General features: G+C 51.8%; 2 protein-coding genes across 2 annotated transcripts in view; one reads left to right on the forward strand and one right to left on the reverse strand.

Annotated features, from left to right (window-relative positions):
- Nucleotides 1-405: 405 nt before the first annotated feature.
- SORD (sorbitol dehydrogenase) lies at nucleotides 406-20,034 on the forward strand (the record flags this gene model as incomplete). The annotated part of the gene is made up of 9 exons (XM_080351410.1): nucleotides 406-465; nucleotides 4,633-4,666; nucleotides 5,859-6,023; nucleotides 8,776-8,935; nucleotides 11,271-11,389; nucleotides 11,694-11,759; nucleotides 16,776-16,951; nucleotides 17,712-17,833; nucleotides 19,869-20,034. The coding sequence occupies 9 exons, from the start codon at nucleotides 406-408 to the stop codon at nucleotides 20,032-20,034; spliced, it is 1,068 nt and encodes a 355-aa protein (XP_080207536.1).
- Nucleotides 20,035-21,886: 1,852 nt separating this feature from the next.
- DUOX2 (dual oxidase 2) overlaps nucleotides 21,887-22,275 on the reverse strand; it is a gene marked incomplete at its 5' end in the record, with an annotated part of 40,040 nt that continues 39,651 nt past the window's right edge. Inside the window, one exon of the mRNA XM_080351605.1 lies at nucleotides 21,887-22,179. Within this exon, the coding sequence (XP_080207731.1) occupies nucleotides 22,057-22,179 (123 nt within the window). The 3' untranslated portion in view covers nucleotides 21,887-22,056. The remainder of the gene's footprint in view (nucleotides 22,180-22,275) is intronic.

Genomic DNA, 22,275 nt, shown 5'->3' on the forward strand with positions numbered 1-22,275 from the left:
ATAACTTAACCACAGTATAGGTTAATTTGGCGGCCTCTCTCCACTGTGTGCCGCGGGGAGAGGCTGGGCCCGTGCAGGGCCTGGGCCTGGGCCTGGGGCGGGGGCCTGGGGCGGGGGCCTGGGCTTCGGCCTGGGGCAGGAGCCTGGGGCAGGGGCCGAGGCCTCGGGCCCGGACTGCGGGCCCGGTGCCTGCGGCCCAAGGCCTGGGGCTGGGGCAGAGTCCGGACGCGAGGCCGAGGTGTGGGGCCCGGCGTGCCCGCTCCGTGCGGCGGGGGCGGTGCCGGGGCTGGCGCGGGGGCGGCCGGGGGGCAGAGGGGCGGCCCCACCGCGGGAGGCCCCGCCGCCGGCCCTTGGATCCGGGCGGCGCGCCGAGCCCAGCCGAGCCGAGCCGAGCCGAGCCGGGCCATGGCGGCGCCGGGGCAGAACCTGGCCGTGGTGGTGCACCGAGCCGGGGACCTGCGCCTGGTACGGGCCGGGGGGAGCGGGCCGGCCCGGGGCCGCCGCGGCTCGGCTGCGCTCGGGGCGGAGGCTGCGGGGCGGGCCCGGCGGCCGGGCCGGGCGGTGACGGGGGCGGCCCCGCAGCGCGGCCCGGGCTGGGGGAGCCGAGCCGGGGGCGCTCCGGGGTGAGCCCCGGGGAGGGCGAGGGGGCGCGTCCGTCCCCCGGGCGGGAAGGGCTGCGGCTGCGGCCGTGCTGGGGAGACCCGCGGGAGCGGAGCCCAAGTGCTGAGCCGCCCCGGGGGCACGGGCCCGAGCCCCGGCGGTCACGCAGGGCCGGAGGGGGCGGCAGCGGGGGCTGTGGGGCCACCGCCCCGGGGAAAGGGCGTTCCCAGAAGGCAGAAGCGGGGGTGGCGTGCTGCTTCGCAGAGGCGCCGGGCGAGGAGCGAGAAGGGCTCGGGGAGCGCAGCGTGTGCCCAGCGCCCGCCGTGACAGGGAGGGAGGAGGGGACAGCGCTGGGGACACCGCGCTGAGAGCTGCAGGAAGCGGTTGCTTTGCAAATACAATAGGCCCAGGCAGGATCTCTCAGTGAGGCATATTTTAATAATGGTTTTGCAAGACTGGTGGGTGTTCTGCCTAAAGGTCGGCACACATAATAGGGCAAAAAGCCCCTGCTTATATCCCCCAAAATCCCGGCCACAATTTCCCTCCCCTGTTCCCCATTGGTTGGTACTGCAGGGTTTACAGACCACCCCGACGCTTACAACACCCTTCCCTTATCAGTCTATTTAAGATATGGATTCCCGGTGCTTTGGCTACACTTCCTCCTAAATTACCTTGTAAATACAGGTATTGGTATGTATACAGGTGTCAGTATATATTGCGAGAAAAAACTGTGTTTTACATTAAGGATTCATAGTCCGGTGTCTGTCGGTCCTTCCCCCTGCTGGGGTCAGGCACCAGCTCCTCAGTTATGTAAAACAACAGTCCTTCGTTAAACCTTCCTTGCAGTCCTGGCAGGGAGGAGCAGGAGAGGTGAAGGAACTTGTTCTGCCCCAACAAAAAGCCACTTGTCTGCCCAGCCGCTGGCAAGGAACCACCTTCCTCCCCGTCTTGTTGTGGGGCCTTGGTTTTCAGTCGATGCTTCAAACCATTTCTGCTCCTCGGATGTCCCTGGGTGCCGAATCGCTGCTGGAGGCTGGTGTTGGTTTGGCAAGCGCTGGATGGGGCAAGAATGATTGACATAGTGAAATAAATAACTTACGTTTTTTCTATGGATAAACAACATTTAACCCAATTCCTTGTATTCCTTAAACACGTGTCCATTACAGCATAAGCAAAACAGCGCTGGGTGCGCGGGGGATTCACTCCGCCCAACACGCACACCTTTAACAATAAGAAATGTGCTTAAATACAGTATGGTATTACATATTCATAATGACCGCAGAAACGTCTGTACATATTCATGACCTTTCCTGCTTTTTATTAAAATGAGTCTCAGAGAACCATTTACATATTCCCCTCCTTGACCCTCCCCTGTTGCGCCTGCGCAATGTCACTTGGTGAATTTGAGGCAGGGTCTTTAGGGGTCTTTGGATGAAGCTCATTCAGCTTCGTCACAGTGAACTTGTTACCTTTGGCTCATTATGATGAACTGGCTGGAACCAAAGCTGCCAAACCGACTGAAACCAGACTGGTGCCCCCTTTTTGCTGTAAATCTTGGCTATCTTGTCTCCTCAAGGTTGCAGCTGGTGCTGTAAAACTTCTTATCTCGGCATTTAATGAAGTCCTTCTTTTTTTTAGCACAATTAGTTACATACAGCTCTAAACTAGATATTAATAATGTGGTTTAAAATGTTAGTTCGTTAGTAGGCCCTTATTATATAGTTGCTTAACCCTTAAAATGTTAGTTCCCTCTATCAATATAATTTCCTAAACAAGTTTCATAACTTTTTACATAGAACTTAACCACCTTTCCCTTTTCCAAGTTCAGAGTCCGTGCATCATTTGGTTATACCTGTAAACATTAAACATCTTAGCACGAATCACAACTGCATTTTTCACAATAGGCAAACACTGATGGGAAGTTTTCCGTGCAAACAGTGCGGGCAGGAGGGCTCTGGGGAATGTGCGGACTTTGGATACCTCCTGCAGCTTCTTTGGGGGATGATTATCAGGGAAACTGTTGATTTTTTACTGTTCGTGCACAGATCAAGCGACACGTGCCAAAGGTGTTCATGTGGTAATTCCCCTGTGGCTCCAGCCACCTTTGATACAACTGCGATTTCACTAGAAGCACGTGCAGCCCCACTTCTCCTAGAAATAATGGGTGAGAATGGAGATGGTCCCTCTAGTTCAAGAACACGTTTCCAGACCCCTGTGATTTACAAGGACGTGTGGGATGTGAGGGTGGATTCTGGCTCCATCCCGTCTACGTTGCTGGTCTCTAAACCGACTTACACCCAAATGTGTAAGTTTTCCTTGGGATATTCGTACTGCTGGAGCCTTGGGAGGTGCCGTCGATGCTCCCCTGGCATTACCCTCGGGGTGCGATCCTCCCCGGCTTCCCTGTAGTTTCTCCGCCACGCTGTGAATGGCACTCGTTGCATTGCCCCGCTAACCATGTAAGGAGCTGAAACAGTGAACTCTGCACCTGTTATTTGGGTTATTGATTCCTAAAGATAGGTGAGATCATCCTCCCCGTAATGCCCACACCCTTCTCCATTCCTGTGGACATGCTGCCCACGGGGAGAGTCTCCATGACTTCATTAGCCGACCCGTGTTAACGGGAAACTGCATTGGCTTCATTGTTGACTCTCCTCTTATTCTGAGGCGGTTGCCACGGGCTCGTATTTGCTGCCACTTGAGGATTTATTGTTTCTCATGCATGTACCGTATCCTCTCTTTACATGTCTCCTTCCACAGAAAACAGTTGCTGCATTTCCTTCACATCCTCCGTTCCGCCAGTTGCCGTCTCTGCGTCTCTCAGTGAGCAGAACACATATCGTGAAATGCTTTGGCGTCCTGTTTGGTCACCCCCTGTTTTCTGCAAATCAGTCTGGGGGATTTACTTTCCACCAAAACGTCTGTTATTTAAAAACATAAAAGCGTATTGCACGCTCATCAGATATTTTCTATGTATGAGATTACATTTAGGTTGACTTCTTTTAAAAAATGATGCTCTGGGCTGTGCCCTTGGTGGGACAAAACAAAGACCCCAAAATGCAGGTGCAGTTCTGAGCACTGAGCTTTCAGTAGGTTGGGTGGTATTTTGATTTGCGCTCCAGCTGACACAACTCGGGCCGTCCTGCCCGCTGATTATTCAGCAGATATTCTTTTTGTGCCATTAAATTGCTCAAGTCCAAAGTGTTAGCTGGGGAGTCGTGCTGGGATTGAGAATGGGTTTAATTAGCTAGAACGCAAACCAGCGCTCCCCAAAAGTAAGAGGGGGTTCCCCGCTCTCGCCGCAGGAGGGAAATCTCGTGTTCTGTGTTGTGTAGCAGCTTTTACCTGTGACAGTGAATACGTGGAGGGCTAAAAGTGATTGTGCATCTCTCAAATCCAGAGATCAATTTTCTTGCTAAGTAGATGTTCTGGCGAGGAGATATAACCTACTGTGGTCTCGTTAATATGTGTGTAACAGATAGTTTTTAAAGGAACTGTGTGAATAGGAGCTGCACTCAAAGGTCTTGCGCTCAGTTTTAGGCTCTAAGATGCAAAAAAATGATGCGGCAGATGGTTATGAAGAGTTCCTTGGTAGCACTAATTAACTTTGGTGGGGACTCGATCCTAGAGGTGGGTGTTGTACTGTCCTGAGGTTGTAACACCCAATGAAATGATGTCTTTATCTTTTGAGGGAGCTGCGGGAGTTCAGTGCAGGGTGACTTGGGGCCAAGTGACTGCTTTGATTCTGGTTTTATCCTTCATCCCGCAAGAGGATGTGCCTTTAAACGTCATTTACAGTAATATTTACAATTGATTTATACATTATTACATAGTAAAATGTTTCCTATTATTTATAGTAATAATAAAACACTTCAATATTAACTTTTTATAGAAACAGGTGGTTCAGGATCTTCCTGGTTACAGAAAGTGATTACGGATTTACCTGAGCCATCCTGGGCTGACTTCCCACCAGGTATTCCCATGGCCACGCACAGACAACTGAATGCTTTTGTATCTTCTTTTTGTCCATAGGAAAACCGTCCGATCCCAGAGCCGGGTCCCAATGGTAGGTCTGGAGATGACTGCTTCTGTCTGCTTCTTTTAACAATCCCTTTCTTTTCTCACTCTCTTTCGTCGGTCCTTGATATTGCAAGGGGAGATAGTATTTCTGAGAAAGTATAAAATAATCTGAAAAAAAGAAAATATGGTTGAAACAGGTAACGCTGAATTTCCAGTAGAAAAGAAGAGCTGGAGCAGTGGCAGATATACCTCTTAATCTGCCCTTTCCCACCTCCTGTCTCCTCAGTTCACGTATTTCGTGTTAAATGGCTTTTGGGACATGTCAGATGATCTCACTGCAGGACTCAATAGGCTGGGCATATGGGCTGATACCCTGTTTCCCTGAAAATAAGACAGAGTCTTATATTAATTTTTGCTTGAAAAGATGCATTAGGGCTTATTTTCAGGGGATGTCTTATTTTTCCATGAACAACAATGTACATTTATTCTCGAACAAAAAAAATCCACATTTATTTAAACATAGTCGCGTCACATTCTGGAACATCATCATAACTCTCCAAACCATGAACTCTATCCTGAATTTCTTGTGACTCTATTTTCTTGAGAGCCATCAGCCCCGATTTCTCATGTCCAGCAACAGCTCTTTCTTTAAATAAGCACCTCATATCCATGTCACTTGCTTATAATGTACAAATGTCAGTTATCTATCAGCTGTCTGCTTTTCTTGGCGAAGAGTCTATCTGTCCTGCTGTATTCTATTGCCAATTAATTTTACTTTATTCACATGTATAGCTATTTAAATTGCCTTTTTTAACGAACCATAACTAGGGCTTATTTTTGGGGTAGGGCTTATTTTCGGGGAAACAGGGTAGGAATTTGATTCACTAACTCTCCAGGGCTGAAATCGTAGTTTAGGAAAAGGAGAAAATTAAACAGACTTGCTCTTTCATTCTTGCTCCAGCGGTAGTTGTGCCCCTCTGAGATTGTATAAGCTTTGTTGATGGGGGTCTTACCGTATTTTAAGCTTTCCTGGTTTGTCAACCCTTTGTATTTCAGCAAATGGCTCGTGAATGTGCCACCCATGTGCATGTACCATTCTGCTACATTTATTTAATGCTAATAAATTCAGACGTTTCAGTACTGCCTTGGCCTTTGCGCTGGGACATGGGGACAGCACACGTGTTGCTCTCCCGAGAAGGTAAGATGTTTATAAGAATTGTGTTTCCGTCTTGCCGCAGAGGTGCTGCTGCAGATGCACTCGGTTGGGATCTGCGGGTCCGACGTTCACTACTGGCAGCACGGCCGCATCGGGGATTTTGTGGTGAACAAGCCCATGGTGCTGGGACACGAAGCTTCTGGGACCGTCATCAAAGTGGGATCGGGAGTGACTCATCTGAAACCAGGTACCTGGAACGAAAAATGGCTTTCTATTTGTTTTCCTGCCGGTCGGTTCGTGAGAATGCGTTGATAACAGGTTGTGCTTTTTTGTTGGGTGAATTTATCTGATGTTCTGAGCTGCGAATTCCGCAGCGTGACCATCTCTTTTCAAAGGCTGTCACCGTGCTGGCCCCTGTAGTTGATGGTATTTCTTCAGTAGGCTTGATCCTGCGATATCTTGAGCTGCTCTGACTTGATTTTAATGCAGAACAGAATGTCTACTGCTATGAGGTGCCTTTTAAAGTAGCTAGATAATGGGTCAGAAAACACATATGTTGCTTTTGCCAACAACCTGCTGTTAAGAGTTGCAGAGAGACCTTAAGGGTGCCCGGGTAATAAGACGTAGATCAATGTCAATGCAAATAAAGTGGTTTTTGCTGCAGAAGAAACAAAACCAGCTTTATATTTAAAATGATGGGCTGAGCATCACTGCTGAGCAGTGAGGCCTTTGGCTCTGACACAGCCATGGGAACATGGTTAAAAATTCAAATTGGTGTTAGGAAAGGGACAGAGGCTCAATAAGCGGCTGTCACTGCACGGCTGTGGGCAGGTCTGCTCTGCTTTCCAAAGAGAGATTAAAAAAGTGAAGTTTCTAAGGAGGAGAAGGAAATCACAGAATCCCAGAATGTGAGGGGTTGGAAGGGCCTTGGAAAGCTCATCCAGTGCAATCCCCCCATGGAGCAGGAACACCCAGATGAGGTTACACAGGAAGGTGTCCAGGCGGGTTGGAATGTCTGCACAGAAGGAGACTCCACAACCCCCCTGGGCAGCCTGGGCCAGGCTCTGACACCCTCACCCCCAACAAGTTGCTTCTCAGATTTCAGTGGAACCTCCTGTGTTCCAGTTTGCACCCACTGCCCCTTGTCCTGTCACTGGTTGTCACCAGCAGAGCCTGGCTCCATCCTCCTGACACTCCCCTTTTCCATCTTGATCCCCAGGAATGAGTCCCCCCTCAGTGTCCTCTTGTCCAGCTCCAGAGCCCCAGCTCCCTCAGCCTTTCCTCACACGGGAGATGCTCCACTCCCTTCAGCATCTTGGTGGCTGCGCTGGACTCTCTCCAGCAGTTCCCTGTCCTGCTGGAACTGAGGGGCCACAGCTGGACACAAGATTCCAGGTGTGGTCTCCCCAGGGCAGAGCAGAGGGGCAGGAGAACCTCTCTGACCTACTGACCACCCCCTTCTAACCCACCCCAGGTCCCATTGGCTTCCTGGCCACAAGGGCCCAGTGCTGGCTCATGGTCACCCTGCTGTCCCCAGGACCCCCAGGTCCCTTTCCCCTACGCTGCTCTCTGATAGCTCATTCCCCATCTTACACTGAACCTGGGGTTGTTCCTGCCCAGATTCAAGACTCTACACTTGCCCGTGTTCTATTTCATTAAATATTTCCCCACCCAACTCTCCATCCTGTCCAGGTCTCTGATGACAGCACAGCTTCCAGTGTCACCCACTGCTCCCAGCTTGGTGTCATCAGCAAACTTGCTGATAGTACACTCTATTCCCTCGTCCAAATAGTTGATGAATGTATTGAATAATGATGAGATGAGATGTGTATCACCGTCCTGTGACGAATGACTAAGCTGGGAAGTTAAGGAGCAGTGGGCTAGGTGGCTTTTTGCTTCAATCAATCCATCCTCTTGCCAACTGAAAGTCTGTTGGTGGAGAGATTTGGCTTTGTTGGCTTCCTCTGCTGAATAAAAAGAGCTGTCTTGTGTTCTTTGTGTACTTGCAAGTTTAATGTTGTCGTACGTTCATGTCTTTAGTCCATCTTGCCTCGTGATTGCAAATAAATAAGTAATTTTTGTCCTGTCTGGGCAGCTCTATCGTAGGAAATTTTTGTAGGAACAATTTCTTCCCCAAAGGGCTGTGGGGCATTGGAACAGGCTGCCCAGGGCAGTGCTGGAGTCACCATCCCTGGAGGGGTTGAAAAGGCTTTCAAATGAGGTTCTCAGGGACATGGGGCAGTGCCAGAGTTGGGTTATGATTTGACTTGATGCTCTTGAGGTTCTCTTCCAATCAAAATGATTCTTGAACAAAAAAGTCAACATTTATTCAAACATGGTCATGTCATTATCTTCTGGAACATCATCATAACTCTCCAAGCCCTGAATTCCATTGTGAATTTCTTTTGGGGGTGTCTGCATTTCTTGGTGAAGGGTCTGTCTGTTCCTGCTGCATTCCGTTGCCAATTAATTTTACTTTTTTACATATATAGCTGCCTGGACACTTTTTAAATTGACTTTATAATGACTTGTAACTAGGGCTTATGTTTGGAGTAGGACTTATATTTTGAGCATCCTTGGAAATCCTGAAAAAGCATGCTAGGGCTCATTTTTGGGCTAGGGCTTATTTTCGGGGAAAAAGGCTAATTATTTACTGTTCCAGTTACTACAGATTTGGGCAAAAACCTGATCACCTGAGATGAGGACTGCGTTTTTGCTGAGCACAAGCAGCTGGGGAGGTTTGTGTGTGACTGAGCTTTCATCTGTGTCTGTGCCTCAAACAGCGGCTCTTTTCACTTAGCAGCGAAGATCTCGGTGATGCAGCCACAGTGAAGGGAGCATCGGGAGCTTGGCTGGTGCAGCAGTGTCACCTTTCTCAGCAGACGTCCCTCGTGTTTCTCTCATGCTGGGGTTTCCTGCCGTCTTCCCCGGTTTGATGCGACTCGTACCTACGTGCCCACCTTCTTCGTGAGTAACTCGATCTGCTTTCACCCTGGCAGGTGACCGAGTGGCCATCGAGCCCGGCGTCCCGAGAGAAATGGACGAGTTCTGCAAAACTGGCCGCTACAACCTGTCTCCAACCATCTTCTTCTGCGCGACGCCTCCCGATGACGGCAACTTGTGCCGCTACTACAAGCACAACGCCAGCTACTGCTACAAGTTAGTCGGTGCCCCCTCTGCGGAGAAATATAGACTCCCTGGGAGGGATTAGCTGAAGCAATCGCCTCGTGGCCCTTTTGAGTGTTGCAGGGAGCTCTCTTTACCTGAACACAATGGGTTTTATTGCTTTCTGATCCATAAATAACATGTTCAAGGCTTGGATGGCAGCCACTTTGCAAAGGGTTTGTCAGGCAGCTATAGTTTATCCCCTCTGCTGCCAGACATAAATAAACATTTCTCGTGTGTTTCCTGGGATGTCACCACTGCTTTACACTCTAATTATTTTACTATTCGCTCTTGGTTTCTTTTCTGCCGTCTTTTTATATCTTCACCTTCTTAGGACGGTGCCTGGAGGTCTTTGATTCTCTGAGCTGAGCGAGCTTTGCTGCGGCTTTTGGGAAGCACCGCACTGACTGCTCACACCTCGCTGTGTCACTTACAACAAAGTCATCCTGCTCAGAGCAGAGCAGGAACAGAAAGCGGTGTCCCTACTGTGCTGCTTTTCTTTGTGGTGCTGAGCGGCCCCGCTAAGCTGCCGGCGTTACGCGTCTGTTTTCCTATCCAGCTCAGCAAACTGGAATCTCCTCTTAATTGTGGCAGGACTGACGCATTTGCTTAAAAGCAAGTCTGTGCTTAAGTACTTTGGCAAATACTCTAGAAACCTAAACAAACCCCTGCGATGTTATACTTGCATAAATGCATTTACACAATGAGTTAAAAATAGTCTCAGGTCGTGGCCTCTCGAGACTGATCTACCTGTGGAGCTTGTTCTTTCTCAGTCTGTGTGGAGCTGGTGCTTCCATCCTCAGGGCTGATCTGCAGAGGGTCGGGAGGAGACGCTTGAGTGCTCTTCTCCTGAGAGTTCTCGAGCAGGAGGCTCCTTTCAAAGCAAACCCCGAGCAGCCGGTGTCAAGAGGAGATGTTGCTCTGGATGGGACAAACTTCTCCGTGTCCAGACCCGCTGTCACTGATGTCCTGTGTGCTGTTAAAACAGCATCACAAGTGTTTGCTTAGGAGGAAGTGGCTGGTTTGTAGCTGTCTTCTTCCAGGGAGAGATCTGCTTTGAGAGATTGCTTTCTTCAATTTGACTAAATATTACTTGGGCTATATTGTTTTTTTCTTAGGCTGTGAAATGCAAAGCCTGAATTTGATGCCCCTGGGTTCGAATCCGCAGGGCCGTGCCCATCCGATGCAGAGCTCATTCCCTGGCACGAAGTCACTGCCAGCGCGGATTTGCTGAGAAAAGATGATGTCTGAGCTCCCTCGTTCTCACACGTTTGGGCAGGTGTTGTCTGTCCTGCAGGCGGACAGACTGTGCTGGGCACTCCGAGCAGAGTGATGGAGGTGGGATCGTGCCGCAGAGCTGCTCTCCCCGTTGATGGGAGACCCCAGTAGAAGTGAATGTGATGCCAAATGTGATGCCAAATGTGACGCCAAAGTCTCAGGCAACTAAACGTTTGGAATCAGCCCTTTGGTGCCTCCTGGGGATAAGGGACATACAGACATCTTACAGCTGCCTTCCCACAACTGTCATTTCCCTTCTTTTGTGTTGGCCTGGCTGAGATCTGACCTCAGGCTTCCCAGGGCTGTCACAAAGACTTTCCTCGCAGACACAGCTCCCGGCACCGCGTGAGAGCCCACGCTGGTGGCTTTCTGGAGGGCTGGCATTTATTTCTGGCAGCAGTTCAGATGGCTTTTGCCCCACTCTGCTTTTTGCCACCGCTGCATTACGATGCTGTTTGTGTCCAGAAGGTGTTAGATACCCACTGTACACATTTTCCTGACTGCTGGGGCACTTTGTGCTGGGACCAGTCCACTGATTGAAGCACTTGGTGCATCAAGTGAGGACATCCAGGGGGTGATGGGGAGACCTTTGCTCTCCATGGCATCACCATTGCCAGCAAGATGTGTTCAAAAAGCGCGGAGCTGAACGATTCAACCCACATGAGGGGTCTGGGAGCTCAGTGGTGGGTCCCAGCCGCAGGGCAGCCTTCCAGGTGGTACATACACAACTGTGGGCTTTATTCCGAGGGTGGCGAAGGAGTTTTAGGGTTGACTCACCAAGTACTGGAGAGGTGGGGTGGGGAAGTTTGTGTTTGGTGCTTGGGCAAACCTCGCTGGTAAATGGTTTAGGTGTCCTGGCTGCTGCTTCAGAGGGATATAACCACTTGAAATGCCTTCCAGCCCTGTATTTCTCAGACCATACAATGAGAGTGTATTTCACCACTGTGGTTTAGACCCGTGTTTGGGGTTTCAGCATTTCAAATGCCATGACTTTCCTCATCACCCCCCATAAACCTCTTTGGTGACTGTTGCTTGTGTCTGGTTCTTTCAGGCTTCCAGATAATGTCACCTTTGAAGAAGGAGCCCTTATTGAGCCGCTTTCAGTGGGAATCCATGCCTGCAAAAGGGCAGGAGTCACTCTGGGAAGCAAAGTCTTCGTGTCCGGCTCCGGTACGGCAAACATTTTGAGTCCCCAGGGGATGGACGGGGTGCTGCGCTCCAGCGCTGCGTTTTGTGCAGCCCTAACGCAATGCGCAGGGTCTGGGTGTGCTGAGGGGGCAGAGCAGCGGGCGCTGGTTTCCTTGCGGAGTTTCTCGTGCAGCAGCAGCTCCTCTGGTCTCGCTGCCCTGGGCTGGTGGTGCTGCTGCAATCCCAGAGACCTGGAGCGCAGCCGGAGCCTCCTGGTGCCCGGGAGCACGCTGAGCCCGCGGCTGCTGCTCTCCGCCACTTCCATATGTTCTCCCTTTGTACCCAGGACCAATTGGCCTCGTTAACGTGCTTGTCGCTAAGATGATGGGCGCAGCGGCTGTGGTAATTACAGGTAAGTCCTTTTAACCTATAAGAGTGTGCCCGTTTCCCAAAATACAACACTTTGACTCGTTCCACGTTATTCCTTCAAGTAACCTCTGGGGAAGGCAGCCCACGCACAATGGAAAGTCTGTTTATGAATGGAGTAGTAACGTGCCTTTCTGGAAGGAATCCTAATTAACACCTTGTTCCTCAGGACAAGACTTTAATCCCCACTAACTGGGGTCTGTGAGAAGGCGCAGGTCACAGCTGATGCTTCTCTGTGAGATTAGGAGACCAGGGTAATAACTTCTGCTTCCCAACGCAGACAAGTTGTGCGGGCGGAGTAACCACAATGCTTCCAGGACAATAAAGCAGCGGCTCATGAGTGGCCCTTGGGTCAAGCCTAGAGACCTTTTTCAGACTCTGAGCAGGTCTTTTGGGAAGAGGCAACACTGTGTGACAAAGCTCTGGGTTACAGAAGCTCTGTTTGCCCCTGGCACCTCTGATCACTGCCTCTTTGTTTGTTTGGGGTTTGGTTTGGTTTGGGGTTTTTCCATTTTGAGCTCTTCTAACCACAGCTTTGTGTTTTGCCTTTGGCTCATAAGCCTTAAGGATCAGGTTTCATCTTCTCTGTAGTGCTTATAGACCTTGATTGTATTTGCTTCTGGTCTTCACCTAGGCACACAGACCATGCGACACAGCATATTTTATACCCTGTTTGGAGCTATTCTTGGGATGTTTGCTCTGAGCAGGTTTCTTCCTTCCTCTGTAAGTCTATGGTGATGGCCTGAACATGTTTTCACAGTCCTTTCTGTGTCCCAACACAGTGTCCATCTCTAATTCTTCTGCCCTTCTTCCTGCTGGGGTTCAATTCCTCTTCTCTTTGCCCTCCTACCCCAGCCCAGCTCGCTCCACCTCTCCTCGAAGGTCAGGCTCTTCTTGGTGTACCTTGTCCCAAAGAACTGAGACCTGGAGGAACCTGAGGAGGTCCCCAGGTTGAAATTTCCACCTGGGGCTTGGGCAGGGCCTGAAAGTGGCGTTTCCACCGCTCTGATCCTTCTGAGCAGTGGTGACCTGGGGGGTGGTTACAGGTGCAACTAGACAACAAACACAGGTTGCTGTGGCTTTTTTGGGCCCAAGACCCAACCTGGACCTTTCAGAAGGCTGTCACTCCACCTCCCACGCTTCGGGCCAGGTCTGGTTTTGACCTCTTGCCATTTTCAGGTTGCACCCTCTTGCCTTCGCGGAAGCATTCTTCAGGAGTAGCTCATGTCAGAGCCAAAGGCAGGTGGTTGCCTTCTCCTCCCTAAATCCTCTTGCTGCTGAGTCCAGGGCACTTCCCACTCCGCTCACCCCACCCTGCAGGCGTGTCCTCGGTGGACGTAATCAGTCCGGGCCTCGGATTGCGCTAAGTGTCGTCATTTGGGGATGATGGTTGCTATAGCAGGAGGAGCAGCTCTGCCTCTTGAATCACACCCAAGCTGAGCTGGTGCAGGGGCTGGTGTGAGCCCATGGGTGGGTGGGGAAGGGCTGGGTGAGCTGGCAGGGCTTGGTGGGGCTGAGGCAGCTGCTTCAGGGCTCCAGGTGACGGTAGGAAGCTCTTGGTACCTGGTTTGTAGGGTCAGCAAGCTCAGCGTCACAGAATTAACCCCTTCCGATCTTTACGCCTTGGCCTAGATAACAATCCTGACTCATAGACATCTTCCACCTGGGAGGTCCTTGGCAGAGATGCTCAGAGACACCCGTGGAGGTGCTGGCCCTGGTCAAATATTTGTACGTGACGCGAGCCAAGGAAAGGGTTTAGTTTGGCCCGTTGCCCCGGGGGATTTTGCTGCCCTTCTCAAGGAACTGCTTTTTGCCTCGGCTTTAGGAGCCAACACCTGCCGGGTGACTGTCTGCCCACAAAGGGCCCTCTTGTGCTTTGCTACCAGATTCTTTGGGTTTTTATGATGCGTTTTGTCTGTGAAGAGCTTTGGGCAGAGCTTAAGGCTTGAAATGTTTGAGTTTGTTTTGACAAGCTGCACACAAATACAGAAATACCTACAAGAGCTTTTTCCTGGCCAGGGGAGAACTCGCCTCCTTGCAACTTCTGTGGCAATTGTCTTTGGCACACCTGGAGTCAAGGAGTTTAGGAAAGTTACGTCTCTGCCGAGGGGTCGGGTCCCTTTCCTGGGACCCCCAGAGAGCAGCTGGCACCATAAGTAGATACTGATTTCTCAGCCTGACCTTCCAAAGGCTGGTCTGTGCCAGAGCTTGGTGATGAAAGCTGTTAGTGCTCCTGGTAACCTTTGCTCTTCTGCCTGGCAGGCTGATGTTCTCCCTTTTGGGGGGTGTGTGTTGTATCTAACGGCCTGCAGTTGGGTGGCAGAGGATCAGTTTGTTCCATGGGTCCTCATCTTCTCTTCCCTAAGGTCCGTGGTTTTCTCCGCTCCTCCTCCACTCCTCCTGGTTGATTTTTATGGGCAACCTTTTCCTGTCCTCCTGCCTCGCTGTGGACATCACTGAAAAACTGCTTTTCTCCTTACGAGCTCATAAAAGAGCAGCCTTAATCACCAGCAAGCGAAGGGACAATTTGGGTGTTCGTATGGCAGTGTTGGGATGTCTTGCCTCACTCTGTCACTAGAGGTGCTTAGTAATTCCTGCTTAAGGGAAACTTCGCCTTGCGTTGTCTCAGTGTGAAGTCCTGGGTGCTGGTGTCTCCAGGAACCCTGGAAGTCAAGGTCAGGGAGGATGAATAACTGGACATAGTTCAGCTCCTTTGTGGAAAAAGATCAACATAGAAAGTGTGAGAGCTTCCAGAGTATTTGCCTGTTAAGTTGGCTTATAAACCATCAAGACAAGCTTAAGTGTAATAACTTCCATGGGAGCAGAGATACAGGAACTCTTAATCTGGCAGCCAAAACTTTAATTAGCTCCAAGCAGCCAGGAAGTGAAAACAAATTTCTGCCTAGAGGCGAGATGCAACCTTTAATTGTATAACAGACCGGTTTCCCAAGAGCTGTGTGGGGTTCAGCCACAGTGAGGGTGCAAATCCAAACAACTCAGTCCTTCTTGAGACTCACAAGTGTCTGGAGCTCTAAACGACGTGGTGACCTTCTCATTTGATAACATGCAGATCTGTCTGCTTTGTTAGGTGATTCATTAGGCCAGGTGTACCAAGGTGGTAGCACAGTTGGGATGATGGTGTTGCTGCCGCGTCCTGTGTACCTCTCCAACCCCAGGATGTCCTACCCGAGCAGGTCAGCAAACCAGAGGGCAACTATAGTTGAGATGTGGAGTTCTGCTGCCTGAGAGCAGCTTTTGCGGCCTGGCAGGACAGCCTGTCTCTCCTGTTGCTCTAAGACACGTGTGTCTGGATGTATTTCTGCCACAGAGCATAAAATACATTAGTGAGTGGACAGATAGTACAGACGGCTGAATCTAGCGGTATCTGCTGGGCACGGGTGTTGTGAGCAGGGGACGTCGCGGGGAGTTTGGTGCATGGTGGGAGCACTGTGGTCTCCTCGCTGCACACGGAGATTTGGGAGACAGCAGCCACCAGGTAGAAGTGCTTCTGAGCTCTTCAGGTGCTTCAGAAATAGCAGCTCTTGTGCCTTCGGAGGTCTCTGGGTGCAACTCTGCCAGCAAAGACCTTGCAAACAACAACCTGAGGCTCAGAGCTCTGGAGGGACAGAAGTGACTCACATCTGCAGCCACAGGGAGCAGAACCCACCTCGAGGCTTCCGGGGTGACGCTGCCCTCAACTTTTCAGCCTTGGCTTTCTCTCCTTCGCTTGTGTTTTATGACTCTTTGTTCTCACTTCTTGAAGCTCCCTCCACAGACCTCCTGGGTGCTCATCTTGCTGGGTGTCCCCTCAGCCGGCATCCCAACCTCTCCTGCTGCTGGCGGGGCACGTCCGTCACCCATCCCGGTGGTGAAGAACGGCACATTCGCGGTGCGGTGGGCAGGGCAGGTCCTCTGGCCTGGCTTCCTCCTGGCGCTGAGCCAGAGCGGCTCATGTCGGAGCAGTGGCATTGCCCTCCTCTTCTTTTCCCTTAATATTTCCCCCTACACCCACCTTTAACTTCCCTGAAGACCGTGGGAGCAGTATTTTCTTTGCAGTGAGTATGCTGTGCATCCTGGAAGCAAGTGCGGCCTTGGCAAAGCATGATTTTCCAAGTCTTCAAGCCTAGGAGACATTGCCCACCCTTCAGTCTTGGTTCTAGGACATCTTGGCTGTTATTATACATCCTCCTTTGATCTGAACATCTTTTTGAGTGCCAACACACTGTAGACCAGACAGCTCATGATCTGCTCTTATCTGGTACCATTAGAAGCGAAATGGCCATGCTAACGATCCTCTGAGCCCGACGTCTCCGGTCTGAAAGGCTCCTTGGTCTTGTGCTGTGTGTTGCCAGGTCATTTCTGAGCATCAGGGTGTAAAATCAAAGCAACCTTGTCTCTGCCTGGTGCCCTTTGGATCATAAAATTTCAGTTGGAAGAGACCCTTAAGATCATCAAGTCCAACCATAACGTAGGGAGATGTATGACCAGTGTTCTCATAGAAGACACCCCTTGGGTCTAGCAGTGACGGTTGTTCCTCCTCTTGGACATTGCTGTGCGTGGTGCAGGTTTTGTCTGTGAGTTTAAGCTCTTTGAATCACACCCCCAAGCTTCGACATCTCCCAAGTCTTTGAGTTGTCCCCATCACTTGTCCTTTTCTGCCTGTTGGGAAAAGCAGGCAGGTCTCCTCCCTGCCCTGCGTGAGTTTGAGGGAGGGACCCTTTCTTTCCTCTCCTGGTTGTAGCTGTGAACGCGTGCTCAGACCCCAGATCAATGTGCTTCCATCAGGGCCCCTCGATGGTGTCCTGCTTACTTTGGTCTGGGTGGTCTAGATAAATTTTGAGAATGTACTAGTGGGCTGGAGCTTTCCATCTTCTTCTACCATGTACCAAATACTCTCTTCTCTCCTGAGATAGGTGAGAGCTGGTCACCCAAGCAGGTGGCTCTGTTGAGATAGGAAGCAGATTGCAGGTTCCAGCTCTTGCCTTGTCTTGTCTTTGCCCAGATTTATCCGCCTCTCGCCTGCAAAAAGCCAAGGAGATGGGGGCGGATTTCACCATCCAGGTGACGACCGAGACCCCGCAGGAGGTGGCCTCCAAGGTGGAGGCTCTGCTGGGCTGCATGCCCGAGATAACGGTGGAGTGCACCGGGGTGCAGGCCTGCATCCAGACTGGCATCTACGTGAGTACCGCTCGGCCCGGGGCGCAGCAGCGAGGCGCGTCCTCTTTCTGCCGTGAACAGCAAGTTATTTCCCTCCCCTAGCGCTTCATTTCACTGAGAGAAGGTGCTCATTAGACAACAAATGAAGAGAGGGAATTAAAGAATTAACGCCTTTGCAGACGGCGTGGACATAGTTGTCTGAATTGATGCTCAAGTGCTTTAGCACTTAGCAGAGACCACAGTGAAACCCAAGCTCGGCTGCGCCACCGTGTCTGGCAGCTGGAACAAGTAGGGCAGCAGCTTCCATTACATTGAAGTTATGTCCAAATAAAGAGAATAATTAAGAAAATTAATGCCGGCAGGTGATGCAAGCAATTAAGGAGGAAGTTTCTTGCTGTCATGGAGGATGTGGAGAAGGTAGCACAGAGTTTCACAGAGAAAGGACAGGAGACAAATGGGACAAGCTGCAAAAAGAGACATTCCAGTGGAGCATCGGGCTTTTGGTTTTAAATCTCTCCCACTGAAATCTGGAAGTACTTTTTGTACTCCTGAGTGCGAGTTGTTTATCAGAATGAGATTTAGATACCAAAACCCTTCAGGGACTTTTGAAAGATTGCTTTTAAAGCCTTATTTATTGCATGTTTCAGGCTTAGGGCCTCCTGACAACATCCTGCCTCTCCCCAGCTTCTCCACTGCACCCTGGACAGCCCGTTACAGCCTCAAAGTGTGACTTGATTTTATTGCAAAATAAAACGTATATCTGTGTGTGTTTGTTCTCCAGGCCACCCGTTCTGGTGGGACCTTGGTGCTGGTGGGGCTGGGGCCTGAGATGGTGACGGTGCCCATGGTGAACGCGGCCGTGCGGGAAGTCGACATCCGGGGGATCTTCCGCTACTGCAACACGTGAGTCTCCTGCGGGGTGGCCTGATGTGTCTCCAGCTCTGCCCTTGGGGTATTCTTGCTTTCCACAAGGAGAGAGGTCGCAGAAAAGGCTGGTTTTCCATGCAGTGGGTTGAACCCCACGTCACTCTGTGATCCCAGCACTGCGGTGCAGGCAGCGTGATGGGTGCCTCTTGCATTTTTCCCTGGAAGAGCCTTGACCACCGCAGAGCTGTCCAGTTGGGTTGTCCCGCTGTCCTATTTCAACGCAGCATTTGGTGCAAACCAAAGGCCCAACAAACCCTTAATCTGCTGTAAGCAAGCAGGCCAAAATGATTTAAAAATTGTCAGTAGTACTTGTGCCTTCAACTCATGTCCTGTAGAAAGGGCAGGCTGGGTGCGGGGGGTTTTGGAGGAGACATTTCTGGATATATCCAGAGCCGGTGTGAAGGTGTGTGTGCTCTGTGCAGGTTGCTGAGCCGCACGGCTCGAGCACAGGTGGATATTTTAGCGTAATGAGAGCTAGTCTTGCCTGAAGGAAGGAAAAGCTCAGCTGTTCCCTCCTTGGCCTTGTTCTCCTTGGGCAGAGCCAGCGTTGCACCCTCGCAGCCTGATTCCTGGTGTCTTCAGAGCTGTAGTTTCTCCCTTGCAGAGCAGGAATCTCCGCTTAGTGCGTAGAGGTTGTTTTCCAGTGAGGGTTTATGAGGCGCAGTCAAGCTCATTCTTAAGGAAGGCTGGAGTCACCAACCCTGGAGGGTTGGACAGACGGACATGAGGTTCTCAGGACATGGGACAGTGCCAGGGGTGGGTTATGGTTGGACTCGATGATCTCAATGGTCTTTTCCAACCAAAATAATTTTATTCTGTTCTACTCTAAAATGACAAATGTCTTTAAGTAGGTGGTTTGGAAATTAGATTAGCTGCTGCATCCCTTTGTATCCCCATCACTCTAATTTGGCCCATTCAAGTGGAGCAATGAGGCGACCAAATCGCATGAGGCTCAGCCCAAGCCGAGGCTGGAAGCTGATCAAGGCTTTTTCTTTCTTCTCCGTGCACCGAGGTGGTGAGTTTGGACTCCACAGCGATCAGTCTGCAAAGGAGGGGCAGGGCAAGAGCAGCACAGCAGTTTTGTTTTTCGTTCTATGCTTCAGTTGTTACCCATGATTTTCACTCATTTGGAGGGTGAAGCAGCTCCAGATCTGTGCGTGTGGCAGTGCCTCCCGCCTCGGTGCCCAGCAGCACAAAGCAGTTGGCTTGTCCCGCCTCCCACAGAGTCCCAGAATGTGAGGGGCTGGAAGGGCCCTGGAAAGCTCATCCAGTGCAATCCCCCCATGGAGCAGGAACACCCAGATGAGGTTACACAGGAAGGTGTCCAGGCGGGTTGGAATGTCTGCACAGAAGGAGACTCCACAACCCCCTGGGCAGCCTGGGCCAGGCTCTGCCACCCTCACCCCAACAAGTTGCTTCTCAGATTTCAGTGGAACCTCCTGTGTTCCAGTTTGCACCCATTGCCCCTTGTCCTGTCCCTGGTTGTCACCAGCAGAGCCTGGCTCCATCCTCCTGACACTGCCCCTTTCCATCTTGATCCCCAGCAATGAGTCCCCCCTCAGTGTCCTCTTGTCCAGCTCCAGAGCCCCAGCTCCCTCAGCCTTTCCTCACACGGGAGATGCTCCACTCCCTGCAGCATCTTGGTGGCTGCGCTGGACTCTCTGCAGCAGTTCCCTGTCCTGCTGGAGCTGAGGGGCCACAGCTGGACACAAGATTCCAGGTGTGGTCTCCCCAGGGCAGAGCAGAGGGGCAGGAGAACCTCTCTGACCTACTGACCACCCCCTTCTAACCCACCCCAGGTCCCATTGGCTTCCTGGCCACAAGGGCCCAGTGCTGGCTCATGGTCACCCTGCTGACGCATAAGGTTCCCCCTCTAAAAGCTTGTGGGCAAAACTCCCCTTGGTTTCCCTCGCTGTGGAAATCACTGTTACAAAGCCAGGCTCCTCTGTGCTCTTTCCTTGGGGTGCCAAACTGGCAACTTCTCTCACCTCCCGCTCTGTTCCCCTGGCAGGTGGCCAGTGGCCATTGCTCTGCTGGCATCCAAGCGGATCAACGTCAAGCCCTTGGTCACCCACCGCTTCCCCCTGGAAAAGGCTCTGGAGGCCTTTGAGACCACCAGGAGGGGTGAGGGGGTCAAAGTCATGCTGAAGTGTGACCCCACCGACCACAACCCCTGAGCCACCACCATCCCGGCCCCGTCCCCACCATGCTGCCTGCGCAGACGCCGAGCAAGAGGCCACCGGACGCCGATGTCTGGCTGTTGCGTGTTTACACCATCACCTTATGCAGGCACAGCTTTGTAATGGAGCTAGAAAATCAAACCATAATAAGGGTGAATGGCACTGAGGGGTAGATACATCGTTAGGGTATTAACAGGTAACTACAAATCAGAAGATTTGAATCAAAGTGCTGCAGTTTGTTTAGATGATGGTTCACATCGTTGGCTCTCCTCTGGCGGACCCAGAAGAGCCTGGTTCTCTCTGCATCAGGCAGAGCCGCCTGTGTGTCCATGTGGACGTGCTGCGGGAGGCGTCACCGGGTGCGGGGTGACAGGAGGACGGAGATGCTGGCATTCCGCCTTCCCACCCAGCTCTGGGGAGCCCAGTGTGAACCCTGCACTTCCCAGTCGCCCCGTCCCTCGGGGATGCTCTGGGGCTGCACAGCCTGTAGAACAAAGCCCTGCACGTTCAGGTCGTTCTCTCTGTGCTCTTTGCAAACAGCGGAGTGTGAGCCCAGAGCTTTTTTGGAGGAGACATCTGGAGGCCAGCTGGGACCATATCTGCTCCATGCGGGGCAGCGAGGATCTGCAGAGCTGCACTGGGGGGCGTGTGCGGGTAACTGAGGCAGAGAGCCCTGTCCCGTGTGGCTCCCGGGGAGGCTGGGGGCACAGCTCGCTTTTTAGCGTGTGGGGAAGCGCAGGTGAGAAGGTAAGGGACAGCATCACTCAAAGGTTTTACCACTGCAAACAAATTATAACTTTGGGGGGATATCAGGCCTTCCTGCTGAGTTTGTGAGCCAAGAACCAGGTACTAGTGAAGTAGCAGGTTGCAGATAACAAAATCTCATCTTTAATTATGGTTAATTTTAACACCGGGAGATCAATCCCTTTCTTGGGCTGGTACTGAACTTTCCTCAATAAATGCTGCCTACCTGCTGTGTTTGTGTTTGTTCAAGTGTGGGTGGGTGGTTTGAAGGGGTCTCTGACTTTAGGGACCCTGCGGACCCCTGGGCTGAGAGTTGCAGATGAGCTCAATGCTGGCAGCACCGTGAATCCTTAAATGACCCAACTGCTTGTAAATCAAAGCCTGTGTTTATTGCAGACATGACTAAGTTCATCTTGGCAGAGGTAGGGCCCTGCGAGTCTGTGCTCAGACATAACCCAGGGGAACTCCCCGGAGCAGCAAAGTGGAGTAAACAGGGTTGTGAGCGTGTCAGCCCGAGCAGGTAAAACCAACTCGGAGCAAGGCCAGCACTGTGCCACAAGGCTGGCAAGGCTCCAGGTCACCAAAGCGAGAAAATGTTTTAAAACTTCAATCAGCTTTATTTAAGCTCAATCACAGGGTGCAAGAGCAGCAGCCCGGCGATGCAAAGCCAGGCCTGGTTAAACAAGCACCAGTGATCCCTGATCAAAGGGTGATGCTGCTGAAAGAAGCCAAGGATGGCCTGTGCAAAGCCAGGGAAGGCTTGGAGTGCTAACGAGCAGGCACTAGTGAGCGTGTTACTGAAGCTGTTTCAAAACAAGGGATGGTGGGGAACTCTCTGGCTCCTCACCGCAAGTGCAGGTCCCCCAGATTGCTGTGAATTGGGGGGAGTGCAGGCACCAGGCTGTTCCCCAAAGCTACTCAGAGCTGTTCCCCATGTAACCCAGGCTCTGACTTGGGATTAATGTGCCAGAGCCAGGCTTGACTCAAACACCGGCTTTTCCGGACTGGGATGTGTCAGCCCGACCCTGGTGTGGGGCTGCAGGGGTGCGTGGGGGCAGCAGGATGCTTGTGGTCACACCATGGCCGTGCGGGGTGATGCTGGGATGGCAGCGCTGTGCTGGTGCTCCCCGAGCTGGTCTCAGCATCCCAGCTCAGCCATGGGTGGGGGTGGGAGCCCAGGACCGTGACCACCTGGAGAATTGTCACACAGGCGCTGGGGTGGAACACACGTTTTCAATGACTGCAGCCCGGGGGGTGAAACAGCACGGGGCAGGGTCAGAAATTCTCATAATGATGCGCAAAGTAGGTCTGGTCCTTCTTGTTCAGCTGCCGACAAGCCTTCTCCACGCTCTTGGTCATCCCAGGCGGGCCGCAGCTGAACACCCCGATCTTCTGCACCTGGGGAAGAAGCGACCAAAGGGCTCAAACCCCACAGCACCAGCTCCCCTCCAGCCCAGCTCCCCTTGGCCCTGTGCCCACCAGCAGCTTTGGGCA

Source organism: Nesoenas mayeri (assembly GCF_963082525.1).
Source record: "Nesoenas mayeri genome assembly, chromosome: 11".
Taxonomy (NCBI): domain Eukaryota; kingdom Metazoa; phylum Chordata; class Aves; order Columbiformes; family Columbidae; genus Nesoenas; species Nesoenas mayeri.